General features: G+C 43.4%; 2 protein-coding genes across 2 annotated transcripts; both read right to left on the minus strand.

Moving 5' to 3' along the window:
- Positions 1-813: 813 nt before the first annotated feature.
- LOC310783800 (GTPase IMAP family member 7-like) lies at positions 814-3,753 on the minus strand (the record flags this gene model as incomplete). Its single annotated transcript, XM_083644701.1, has 2 exons — positions 814-1,841; positions 3,669-3,753. 2 exons carry the CDS (start codon positions 3,751-3,753, stop codon positions 814-816), a joined length of 1,113 nt encoding a protein of 370 aa, XP_083500827.1.
- Positions 3,754-4,769: 1,016 nt separating this feature from the next.
- On the minus strand, positions 4,770-6,935 carry LOC310783801 (GTPase IMAP family member 7-like; the record flags this gene model as incomplete). The annotated part of the gene is made up of 3 exons (XM_083644702.1): positions 4,770-5,401; positions 6,216-6,343; positions 6,544-6,935. The coding sequence occupies 3 exons, from the start codon at positions 6,933-6,935 to the stop codon at positions 4,770-4,772; spliced, it is 1,152 nt and encodes a 383-aa protein (XP_083500828.1).
- Positions 6,936-13,606: the final 6,671 nt, after the last annotated feature.

Below are 13,606 nucleotides of genomic sequence, written 5' to 3' on the forward strand. Positions count from 1 at the left end.
GACCTTCTGCCAGTACAAAACCTTTCTGTTTTGAACTGGCCTCTCTCTCTCTTCCACCTGGCCTCGTTTCAGAGGAAGGGAGTTTGTTCTGAGAGGGAAGGGGAACGAGAGTCTAATAAAATCTGCACTTAACTTGATCAAAAATGTAATAAAACCCAATATGGTAATAACCAATCCTATAATAAGAATAAATTGCTAAATCTGACTGTGTGGAAGTAACGAGGAAGTAACTTCAGTTACGCTTGGTTAGTTTTGATAATCTTCTGGGTGTGTGGATTTACTTCGAAAATTAGGCTACCATTTCCCAGTAACTTTGGATTATTATTTCATGGCGTGGTGAGTACACGAGTCACAATATGTACATGTGAGTGTTTCTGGCGCTGTTGGATAAATTGCTAAATCTGACTGTGTGGAAGTAACGAGGAAGTAACTTCAGTTACGCTTGGTTAGTTTTGATAATCTTTGTTAGTTCTGGGTGTGTGGATTTACTTCGAAAATTAGGCTACCATTTCCCAGTAACTTTGGATTATTATTTCATGGCGTGGTGAGTACACGAGTCACAATATGTACATGTGAGTGTTTCTGGCGCTGTTGGAATGTGTATTTTGGGCGACTGAATGGGGATAGGCAGCTGTACCGTTCACTACCATTGTAGCGCTAAGCTAACTAGCAGTGAGGGCTGTACCGCTCTTTATAGGGCACGAACAGTGACGATAAAGGCATCCACATTCTCCATTTACTGTCAGCAATATGGCAAATAGGAATCTCCCAAAATGTTGGCATATCCCTTTAATGGTGATGTAGTTAAAGAGATTACGAATCACTGCTCTTTTCCTGTTTTGATTCTGTTGTCTTCAGATTAAGATCAGCCATTGCTTGCAGAGGTCCTTTCTTGAAAGTCTTAATTGTCTTGCCTATCGCCTCCCTAGTTGTTTCTGCCCCCTCAGCTGCATCATATCCAATCAAAGCACCTCCAACACCTCCTATTAGTCCTCCAATTACTAAGGTTGCTGGTCCTCCAATTGCTCCTCCCACTGCTGCTGCTGCTCCCACACCAAGGACAAAACCCATCAATGCTCCTATTGCAACAGCTGCAAATTTGACCTTGAGCTTCTTAAAGACACTGTGTTTAGCCTTCTTTCTGGTCTCTTCCTGTGAGATGTTAGCTGATGACCGCCTGATGTTCTCCTCCTCTTGTTGTATCTCTCTCTCCACCTCTTGCAGCTTCTCATTGGTGTAGTAGCCACCACTGTTTTCCTCCACTATCTTGTCTATAGTGCGGAGCAGCGCTGCCACCTGGACCTGGTTCCTCCTGTAGTCATCCTGCTCGTCGTCGTTCCAGTATTCATTATCGACGACGTGACACCGGCCGCCACACTTCTGCACAAGATCTCTCAGAGCTTCACTCTGACTGACAAACTGCTGGATGTTCATTCCTTCAGGGACCTCATCACCGTAGGTGAAGAGAACTGCAGCGTGTCTGAAAGCTTCTGCAGAAAAACATTGGCATATTTTTTGGATGACTTCCTCCTCCTGACGTGTGAAGATCTCCACCTTCAGCACGATGAGGAACGCGTGAGGTCCAGGAGCGCACTCTGTGATACACCTCACTAGCTCAGGCCTCAGCTGCTCCTCAGACGTGTTTGTGCCAAAGAACCCAGGAGTGTCAATCAGAGTGACGCCTCTTCCCTCCACAGTTCTGGACTTTGATTGACACTTGTTTGTTTCAGAATTCACAGAATCACTTGTCTGGAACACAGTCTCTCCAAATATGGTGTTTCCTGTGCTGCTTCTCCCAGCACCAGTTTTCCCCAGCAGGACAATCCTCCTTGCATTCGGCTCTAGAAGAGAATAATACGTCTATATCAATACTGTCTCTTTGGTTTTGTTTACATGCTCTATTAGATTGCATTATTTACACAAGCACCATATGCAAGCATCTGTTTGCTTAAGCCAGAGAAAATGTAGCCTGGTAAACCAGCCCGTCACATGAACTCACATGGGGGAAATGGGAGAACATATTTCACAGTACAGTTTTATATAATTCTCCACTGAGGTTTCTCCCTTTCCCTCTTTCACAGTTTCATGACCCACTCTCCATCAGATGGGACTTAGACAGTCATTTCGACTGAGACAGTAATGTCAACTGTGTTGCCATCCTCAAAGAATAGAAGCACTTTTCATGGACACGTCTGCGAGCCACTCAAAATGGACTTAGTCTGTAAATTAGTGTGAAATGTTTCTATTGTTGTCAAACAAACGCAGAAAGGAAAAGCTTGATCTTAACTGGACAAACCTGGTTACATGAAGATTAATTTCATGAAATGAATCAAATCATATCATTATGAAATGGAATAAAATGACATTTCAGATTGGAACTTTTCATTTGTTTATCTTCCTTGTCAGTGCTCAGAGCATGACTGACTGCTCTGAGCAAAAGTGATTCATAGTGGAAAAAGAACATTGAGGATCATTTACTTGTCAGCTATGTGTTTTGAGAACATCACTATTCACAGAAATGTTGAAGAAAGTCTTAAGTGTAGCAGCTAAAGCAGCTAAAATATGTTTTATACCAAAACGTCTAACGTTTAAAGTTCTACATGTGTCAGATTAATGACATTGCTCAGTGTTGACAGATAAAGACTGAAAGAAGAACATTTAACTCACCGGCCGAGGCGTCCATGTTGTCAGAAGAGAGATCAGTGCAGAGTAACAGCTACCACACAAACTAACTGGCTTTATATTTGCTGGTGTCTGTCTTTCTTGTCCTGTTTTCCCCACCCGTTTGACATCCCTACTGGCTGCAGAGTGGGGAAGGAAGGAGGCGTTAATCTGGTTCAGTCTCGTGCGTAACTTCCACCGGGGATGAGGGGGCATGTTTCCCCCATTTTTACTAAACCCAGTTTGCCCCCCCTTTACCCCGCACCCACCCCCACAGACAGACAGACAGACAAACCCAGACACAGACACAGACACACACACACACACACACACACACACACCCACACACCCACACATACACTTCTTTGAACGCAACAATCTTGCTTATTGGGCCATTCTACCAAATTGGTGCAAACTGCTGTCCCACAAAAAGTCAATCAATCAATCAATCAATCAATCAATCATAACCATTTAAAGGGACACTTCGCCAAAAAACAATGTTGATTTATTTTGCACATGATCTCACACATATCCGAAAACTGTAAACAGTTTTGCAGTCATTTTGACACTTATTGAGAGTTGATTTGAATTAATTTGGTGTTATCGAAATGGCCACCCTACTTCCGACCAGGCTTTTTTTTGAACGTCCACTGCAGTAATTGTTTCTGTTGGTCATGGTTATTGATGCATATATAACCAAGTTTTTCTAACAATGTTTAGAAGGTAGAACCCGCACACCGAGGTACAGTTTAGACTTCTTTACATGGACAATTTTAGTCTTTTTAGGGGTGCTCGAGCCTGTTTAAAGTAATACGTCTATTATCTTCCAGTTGACAGACACAGCTCTCTAATTGAATGCTCATATCTAAGAGAGCGTTGATAGAGCAGGGAGGTAGAACAGGAATTGAATGGATCCTACCTGGTTCAGGTGAAACAGTAGCTCTGGACGCATGCCGTGAGGACGGTTGGGACCCATCGGGTGGAAGCCAGTGCCGGACGACCCAAACCTGGATGCGAGGGCAGGTCCTCCTCGGGCAGGGGCCAGGACCCCGAGACGCTGCGATGAGGGTATCCAGCAAAGTTGAGGCACATAAAAACAGGTGGATGGAAAGCCACCTAGTGGTTAAACTTTCTAGCAAAGAAACAATTATAATATAGATAATAACTTTATTTATATAGCACATTTCAAAACAACCGTTACAAAGTTCTTCACAAACAACGACATGAGCAAGGACGTGGTCAAATACAAAGTCACATTCAATACATAAAATAACAAATGACAACCATGCGATAAAACCGATGAAAGGATCAGAAATACACACAAAAAAAGAGCAGATAAAATAATGTCTGACATGAGATGAGAAAATCCAACCTGCAGCTGAACTGAACATTGGGGAAGTGTGAGAGAGAGAAAATACATGTAGACAAAAGCAACCAAAAACTGTTGAAATGTAAGTAAAAGTAGTAGTTAAAAGCAACTAAAAAGAAACAGTAGGCTACAACAGTAAAAATAAACTGTAAAGAGTGACACAAATTCTCCATTTTGAATATATCTCCAAACAAGGGCAATCATAAAGTCATCATAACCAAAGAAAGCTCTCACTAATTTGATTGGTGCAACACATAAACCTTTGATCAAAAACATAAAAAAAACAAACACAGGTTTTAGCATTCTCTCTGGGCTCTTCCTGTGATTATGTTTGCTGATGACTGTCTAGTGCAGGATACTCAACTTGCGGCCCGGGGGCCAGATGCGGCCCGCGATAGGGTGCAGAGTGGCCCCCCGACCATTTTCGAATTCACAATGAAAACTGAAATAAAGTTTGACTGAGCTCCAGCTAATTGTCAAATATGGCCGTCTGCTCGCTGCCCAGGCACTTCCCTAACTTAACCTAACTTAACCTAACTTGTGCACACACAATTTTGTACAAAATTGCCAACGGCAGTTGTACAAAATTGTGAGACTAAGCTCCGACTGACACCCCAAAAATCTACAAACCGCTACTGAAAAATTTACTGTATATGAATGTTTGTTTATTAACTGGCCCCTGGCCTCCTGTCATTTTGCAAAAGTGGCCCCCGGGCAAATCAAGTTGAGAATCCCTGGTCTAGTGCTTTCTTCCTCGTATCTCTCTCTCTGCTGCTTGCAGCATCTCATTGGTGTAGCAGCCTCCCTTGTTCTCCTCCACCATCTTGTCTATAGTGCCGAGCAGCTCTGCCACCTGCTGTTTGTTGTTCCAGCGTTTATTATCGAGGACGTGACAGCGGCCGCCGCACTTCTCCACAAGATCACTCAGAGCTTTACTCTCCTGAGCAAACTTCTGAATGTTCTGTCCTTTGAGCTGGGCACCGTAGGTGAAGAGAACTGCAGCGTGTCTGAAAGCTTCCGCAGAGAAATATTCTGTGATTTTTGTGATCAGATCTTCTTCCTGACGTGTGAATTTCTGCACCTTCAGCAGAATGAGGAAGGCGTGAGGCCCAGGAGGAGAGCACTCTGTGATACACCTCACCATCTCAGACCTCAGCTGCTCCTCAGGCATGGCTGTGTGAAAGAATCCAGGAGTGTCGATCAGAGTGACGCCTCTTCCCTCCACAGTTCTGGTCTCTGCTTGACAAAAGTTGGTAATAGAGTTGGCAGCCCCATCACTTGTCGTGAACACAGTCTCTCCAAATATGGTGTTTCCTGTGCGGCTCTTTCCATATCCAGTTCTTCCCAGTAGGACAATCCTTGTATTCGGCACTAGAAGACAATAATAACTCTGTATCAGTGAGACTGTCTCTTGCTTGTCACTTGTCACTTTCAGACTCGCTGTACATACTACACTGTGCAAAATATGCCTCAGTTACAGAAAGAAAAGTGTGTAACCTACACATTAGTCAACAATATTTATGCACCAGTCATTTTTAACATGTTATCACCATAGACTGTTTGTGAGGACAGATTCATATTTTCTAATGTTGAATATCTTTGATAACATGAAACCATCAGGCGCCAGAGAGACCTGAGTGCTGCACACTGTTAGGAAACTAACTAAAAGGAGAAACTGTCGCTGTAGTTTTGTCTGCTCGTGTCTGTTCTGATGAACAAACACCGGAACAATTTGGAAACTTTCAAAGATTATTACAAAGGGCTTTTGCAAATATTCATATAGATGGACAAAAGATCAAACGTTTAAATACTGGCCGTTACTCTAGACTCCACTCATCTCACCACTAAAATAAGGCACAATTGCTCAACCGAGTGTCGTGTATGGATTATTAAACGGGTAGCTCAAATCAAGCAATCTGATTGGTTCATAACCTTGCACCCAGTTGAGGCTGTATTATTACAAGAGAACCGAGACACACGAGCATGAGAAGTTACGCTGGCTTTATTCTGATGTGTCACATGATGAGCATCACAAGACCACGTACCGCTGGTCGGTACTGGAGCAACTCCTCTACAAACAATTCAGCAAAGCATAGACACAAATAAGCATGAAGAACAGCAGCTGGGATCCCATAAACCTCCTTATATTGCAGAAGTTCCACCGAGATAACCAGGTATCGGTCACTTGCCTGGGACTTGTTCCCATCTGAGTCCCGCTGGGCCCACATTTCCTGAGATGAGAGACCATGTGAGGAGCGGATGCGTGAGCTCAACACTGCTGTGGCAGTTGCCAGGGCCGGAGGAGTGATGGCACTCCCCAATGGATCAAGGAGTAAGAGTTCACCCATCTGCTCCTGGATAGCCTTCTCTGCAAAAAGGGTTCTTGTTAGGGTTCTTAGCATGCCCTACCTCCAGCATGATCCTATATGCTGGTGCAGGAACCCATCTCCCATTGGGGCGTATCTAAATTGAGAGCTGTATCAAAGCACCCCGCACGGTCTCATGACACGGACCTGACAGCAGCAGGCTGGATGTGAAGTATGACCTGGTAGGAACGCTTGAGGACATCAGCTGTGAAGGACAGGTCCACAGCATCAGGCGGGGGGGGGGGGGGAGAAGTGGACTGCTCCACCCTGGCACTTGGCGAGCGGCGCAGGGCACAGGAATGGCAACAACAGTCAGAGACACGCTCCACCACCCTGTCCAAGTCAAGGTCGTACAGGTACCGCTTGACGACTGCCTTGAGGTGGTGACACGTAGGATGATGAGCCAGCTGGATGTGGAGCACAGTCAACAGACCATCCAAGACCTGCTGAGGGACGATGATGCACTCACGGGACAGCGTGAGGGCCTCATCACACCTGACAATAAGCAAGCCATCAGCCCTGACAGTAGCTACAGTCATTACTGAGCTTCCTGGACGGTCTTGTCGCCTGAATGAGATGGGCATGGGGACGGCGAAGTGAAGGTCAGAGCACTCCAAAAGTATCGGCAACCAGGCAGGCTGGTTAGTGAATGGTAGGCGCACAGGTCCAACTAACATTCTGGACAGACAGACAGACATCTTTCAGGCAACAGAGTCAGTTGTGCAGCTGATGAAGGAACAGAACCTGGCAACCCTCGTCCTCGCAAGGTGGATCATTGCGGCCGGCAATGTCTCATGGAGAATGACAGAGCCTGCAACATGTCTGACAGAGGCCCTTGGCTGACAACAGACAGAAATGTTGACACCCGGGGATTCGCAGAGAACTTGCCACGCACAGCTTCTCATATGCCTGCACACAAGGCTTGCTGTCAGCGAGGACACAGCCGTTCACCTCAGACTGAATGATATAGGGGCTGGAATGTTACTAGAGGGCAGCAGCAGTAGATAGAGCCTCCACCTTACATGGCAGCCATGTTGTCTGGGATCTTTGCAGCCGAAAACTGACGAAGCCAGCCAGGAGGACCTTGCCCTATCCCATTTCATGGATAGGCTTCTCCATTGACTCTTCTCTCGACCACCCCGCCCACCTCTCGACCACCCCACCCACCTCTGCAGGCGTGGGGAGGGTCTGGTTCGGCGCGACCCCTGCGTCCTTAGGGTTAACGCCTGGGTTAGGGGAGTTAGGGTTAAGGGTCTGAGGGGGTCGGGTCAGGGGCTTCGGAAGGGGTTCGGAGAGTGATGATGTCATAAATTGCCGATGATGTTCTTGACAGCTCAGTCAGGTGGCCAGGTCACTACTATAGTGACCTATTAAATCGCTAATGATGTCACAGACAGTGATGACGTCATAGATCAGTAATGTCACACAGTTCTAAATAACTCGGCCTGGTGGCATTATGGTCACGGTCACGGTCATGTCCTAATGTGGGGGGGGCAGATCCTACGTTCACACAGCCCTTCAGAATAAAAGTCCAACACACACAGCCCTTCACAATAAAGGTCCAACACACTTCACATACAGCCCTTCACAATAAAAGGCCAACACACACTTCACCCAACTCTGAGTGTGCCCACATGTGAAGCTAACGCTTCATTTACAAACTGCATACCTAGGAACCTATCCATAGCTAAAGATTGCAGGAAAGCCACGCCATAGCTAGGGATGGGTGTCATTTCATATTTTTCCCGATACACTGTTAAAACAATACTTTCAAAACGGTACTGGTGCTTGAACTTTTCTAAATTTAAAGCAGGTTTTTTTTATTTAACAAGGATTTTAAGCGACACGCTTAAAATCAATCAATAATGTTAGCGAAGGTGCATGCGGCGCTGGGTTCGGAACACCAGAGGACAGGTATTTCACTCAGTAGCCTGGGCATGGCACCGAAATGTAATTTACAGTAAATCTGCTTTGCAATTCGGTTGTAAAAGTACCGGTATAGTGGTACCAGGTTTCTGGACCCAACCCTAGTTATAGACTATGAAGTGTCTTGTTACTGTATGGTTTTCGGTAACGCTTTAGAATAAAGCCCGCAAATAAGCATGTAGTTAGAGTATAACAACGGGGTTTAGGGCTGTAGTTATAGTCTAACTACGGGGTTTAAGGAGTGAATTATAAGATCTGTACTTATAGTCTAACTACGGGGTTTAAGGAGTGTAGTTATAGTATAACAACGGGGTTTAAGGAGTGTAGTTATGGTATAACAACAGGGTTTAAGGAGTGTAGTTATAGTCTAACAACAGGGTTTAAGGAGTGTAGTTAGAGTATAACAACGGGTTTAAGGAGTGTAGTTAGAGTATAACAACGGGGTTTAAGGAGTGTAGTTAGAGTATAACAACGGGGTTTAAGGAGTGAAAAAATACTTTAACTAGAGGGTAACAAGATCTGTACTTATAGTCTAACTACGGGGTCGCGGGCTGTATTATGAAGCAGGGGACAAATGTTTGTACTTATAGGCTAATTACGGGGTACCACACTGTACTTACAGGGTAACTATGGGGTTTAAGGAGTGTAGTTAGAGTATAACAACGGGGTTTAAGGAGTGTAGTTATAGTATAACAACGGGGTTTAAGGAGTGTAGTTAGAGTATAACAACGGGGTTTAAGGAGTGTAGTTAGAGTATAACAACGGGGTTTAAGGAGTCTAGTTAGAGTATAACAACGGGGTTTAAGGAGTGTAGTTAGAGTATAACAACGGGGTTTAAGGAGTCTAGTTAGAGTATAACAACGGGGTTTAAGGAGTCTAGTTAGAGTCTAACTACACTCCTTAAACCCCGTTGTTATACTCTAACTACACTCCTTAAACCCCGTATTTACCCTGTAAGTACAGTGTGGTACCCCGTAATTAGCCTATAAGTACAAACATTTGTCCCCTGCTTCATAATACAGCCCGCGACCCCGTAGTTAGACTATAAGTACAGATCTTGTTACCCTCTAGTTAAAGTATTTTTTCACTCCTTAAACCCCGTTGTTATACTCTAACTACACTCCTTAAACCCTGTTGTTATACTCTAACTACACTCCTTAAACCCGTTGTTATACTCTAACTACACTCCTTAAACCCTGTTGTTAGACTATAACTACACTCCTTAAACCCCGTTGTTATACCATAACTACACTCCTTAAACCCCGTTGTTATACTATAACTACACTCCTTAAACCCCGTAGTTAGACTATAAGTACAGATCTTATAATTCACTCCTTAAACCCCGTAGTTAGACTATAACTACAGCCCTAAACCCCGTTGTTATACTCTAACTACATGCTTATTTGCGGGCTGTATTCTAAAGCGTTGCCTGGTTTTCTTGCGAACCCTGAATGCAAAACAAATTTCAGTAACATTTGAATTTATTTAAAATGAATCACACATTTGTTTGCTTAAAACAGAGAAAATGGTGGAATTTAAACCCCCCGTTTAAAGTAGGCCTACAGGACCACTTTTACATAATTCTCCATGGAGGTTTCCCCCTTTCTCTCTCAGTTTCATGACCTACTCTCTCCTTCAGTACATCTAAAATAGGACTTAGATTATATAGATTGGAAATGAGAAATGATCAAAAAAGGCACTTGTGTTTGCCTTTACTACGTATAATTATTTCAGATTTCTGAGCCTTGTGCACTGAATCACACATCATATTTCCACATCATCATATTTCCATCAAGGAATTGACTGGAGTAGCATTTAGCCTATATAGTTATTGACCAGTTTTGAAAGTTTGACATTTCAGAGAGGGCTCAGACAGATGGAGAGTTTTTACCACACAGTTGTACAACTGCAACCTGGCCAAGTCCGGTTACATGAATTTTTATGAAATTAATCAAATCACATGTATCATCATGAAATGGAATAAAATTACATTTCAAATTGGAACTTTTCAGTTGTTTATCTTCCTTGTTACTGCTCAGAGCAGGAGTGACTGAGTTCAAGATGAACAAAATCATAATCATGCTAAAATGGTTCATGCCTGACCTCATTTTTGTTTGACATATGACATTAGCAATTAGCTCCCAACAATAAAAGCATATTTCAAAAGTGATTCATAGTGGGGGAAATAACATTGAGGATCATTGACTTATCAGCTTATGTGTTTTGAGAACATCACAGAAATGTTGAAGAAAGTGTAGCAGCTAAAGGGTCTAAAATGTGATTTATACCAAAACGTCTATTCTGTTGTTTAAAGTTCTGCATGTGTCACATTAATGACATTGCTCAGTGTTGACAGAGAAAGACTAAAAGAAGAAACTTTAACTCACCGGCCGATGCATCCATGTTGTCAGAAAAGAGATCAGTGCAGAATGACTGGCAACCGCTACTGATGGAAGTCCAAAAGCTTTTGTGGGTGTGCTCAAGCTGGTGCGTCATTTCTACGGGGGACGGGGGGACATGCAGGGACGCTGGAACTCCTTTTAAGTAGGGGGTGATGCAAGGAACAACCAACAAATTTGAAGTTTTTTGGATGTTTGGATGTTTTTTAGCCATATATAGAGGAATATCTCATTTAAAAAGTTTCTAACTATTTGGGACCCGTTTCTGGCCTACCTCGACGAGGTTAGGGGCGGTGGATGACTTGCCCGGCTGGTTTTTGTTGGACGCCTTGCATGGGAGCCCATGCGCGACATCTCTTACAAGTATATAAGCACCTATGGGTGGTAGCACCACATTATGATAACTGTTGATATATGTTTTTTTGTTTTTTGTTTTCCATTATTGTGTCTGAGCTTGTTCTTTTTTGTTCATATATATTGTTAAAATTGAATATACAAAATAAATTAAAAAAGCAGTGAGCTTACTTGCCACTGATGCACACTGAAGAAGGGCACGATTGGAGTTCTGTCCTGGATCAATTCCTTTCTGTGACATACATAAAGAGTAAATTAACATAATAAACACTCATGTAACTTTGTGTGATACATATATAGAGTACTGGTAAGTCCCACAGTAGCAGAAGCAGCAATATAGTCAAAGTATAATTATGATGATGATAATGATTGTTGTTATTATTATTATTATTATTATTGTTGTTGTTGTTGTTGTTGTTGTTGTTGTTGTTGTTGTTGTTGTTGTAGTACTACTACTACTAATAGTAGTATTAGTAGTAGTCATATTGCATTATCAAAGTAGTAGTAGTCATAGTTTGTTTTACTTCATTTGCAAAAATATTTACATTTACATGTATTCATCCTGTTGTAGGCCTAATATCAAGTATGAGACACTAGGTGGCAGCAGTGCTCAGTCGACCATGAGAACATCATGTTACAGGAGATCAAAGCCACACAGTGGGCGCTGTGGTTGGTCATGAAGACTCTCAACCACAAACCAATGCAGGGAGTGACACTTTGAATAATTAAGCAATATCACAGGAGAGGGAGTGCTGTCATTGGCTAATATCGTCACGGCTGTGACAACAACAGCACAACCTTAACGTTAGATGTATATTTACCTAAAAATAATAAAAAGTAGAGCTTTATAACAGTAGAACAATAATTATCCCATGTTTCTACTATAGACACACATACACTGGGGAACAAAACTATATTTTGTCAAATGATTTACACATCATTTACAACAGGTGAGTAACACTTCATTTACTAAAGGTCATTTACTAAAGGTAGGGGGTACGGTGGCGCAGTCGGTAGCGCTGTCGCCTCACAGTTAGAGGGTCCTGGGTTCGATTCTCGCCTGGGACACTGTGAACGCTGTGGTTGTGTTCCCCCCCATGTCTTCAGTGCCTACTGCCCAGGTGGGTTATCTCGTCGTAAGGGCCTTTCTCTCTGTGTGGAGTTTGCATGTTCTCCCCGTACCCCCCAGGGGGTTCCTCCGTATATAACCCCCCCACTCAAAACATGCAGAAGATCAGATCGTCATCGTCATCCGACCAGTGACGACAACATCCGAAGTTGGTCCCCGGGCACTGTACAAGAAGCGACCACTGCTCCTGGCCTGCCCCCCGGAGGAAAGGACATGCCTGGATGGGTTAAATGCAGAGGACACTTTTCACCGGCCACCGTCAGCATGAGTGTGTTGTGGCTGCATGCATGTGTTGTGGTGTTCGTGTGACAATAAAAGACCGGCTTGTCCGTTACGAGAGTTTTACGAAAGAGTTTATAGATGACTTACAACACATTTGTATATGTTAACATAACATTTATTAATCATCCACAAATGTATATTCATGTTTTGTAAGTGATTAGTTCATCATTAACTAAAGGCTTATCAATGACTTACAACTGAACGTTATTATAAAGTGTTACCAAAATGAGTTTCCCAGAGAGAGACACTGAGACCAAGCCAAGGCTCAGTGAAGAAGAGATGACCAAACCTGTCCTATCTACAGTGTGTGACTGACTGGTATCTGATGGACATTTCCCACCACGGTTGTGATTGGTGATGCGAAGACTGCTGCAATCAGAGCTACCGTGCCCCAACTGGCACCAGACAGTTCAAACCATCACCTCCAGACAAGCCTGATCATGAACAACAGATTACTGTATTAAGCAATAAAGACATAAACGATGACAGAAAACGAAAGTGGGCCTGCAGGCCTCTCCCACATGGCACAGGGCTCTGCTGCTACTGTCTGCCAATACTTAGTATTACGCACGGTAATACTAAATCTGTGATGTGTTTAATTGCAGCGTGTGCAATGAATGAGAATGTCCTTCGAACTCAGCCTTCATTATGAATCATGATCTCAACTACACACCTGTAAAGTTTTGTTGACAAATCTGTCCAGACAGACCAGACATATAGACATGGAAAAATACTCCAAATGGCTTCTGTGGTAGTTCCCAATACAATAGGTGTCTCCAGGACCACATGTTTTCCATGATGACACACACAGACTCACAAGGTGACAACAATACCAGCCGCAAACTGTCATGACTCGTCAAAATGAAACTCTGAATCATTGGCAGCCTGATAATTAAGCATATTTGAGATATTACTGAAATGAAGAGTCATCTGAAGTCCTTATACAATAAGGAAGCTTTGCAGTGAGGGTATTTGAAGATTGATCTAATCTATTCCCACCCTCCTGGAAGGCTGTGCGTGTCTGGGAAGACCAGCTGATGCAGGAAGGAGCCACCACCAAAGCTTCTGTTGGGGGATTTTTGATATTGCCATGTAGTTTTCATGTTGTTATGAAAGGAAA

Source organism: Poromitra crassiceps, assembly GCF_964638095.1.
Source record: "Poromitra crassiceps genome assembly, chromosome: 10".
NCBI lineage: Eukaryota > Metazoa > Chordata > Actinopteri > Beryciformes > Melamphaidae > Poromitra > Poromitra crassiceps.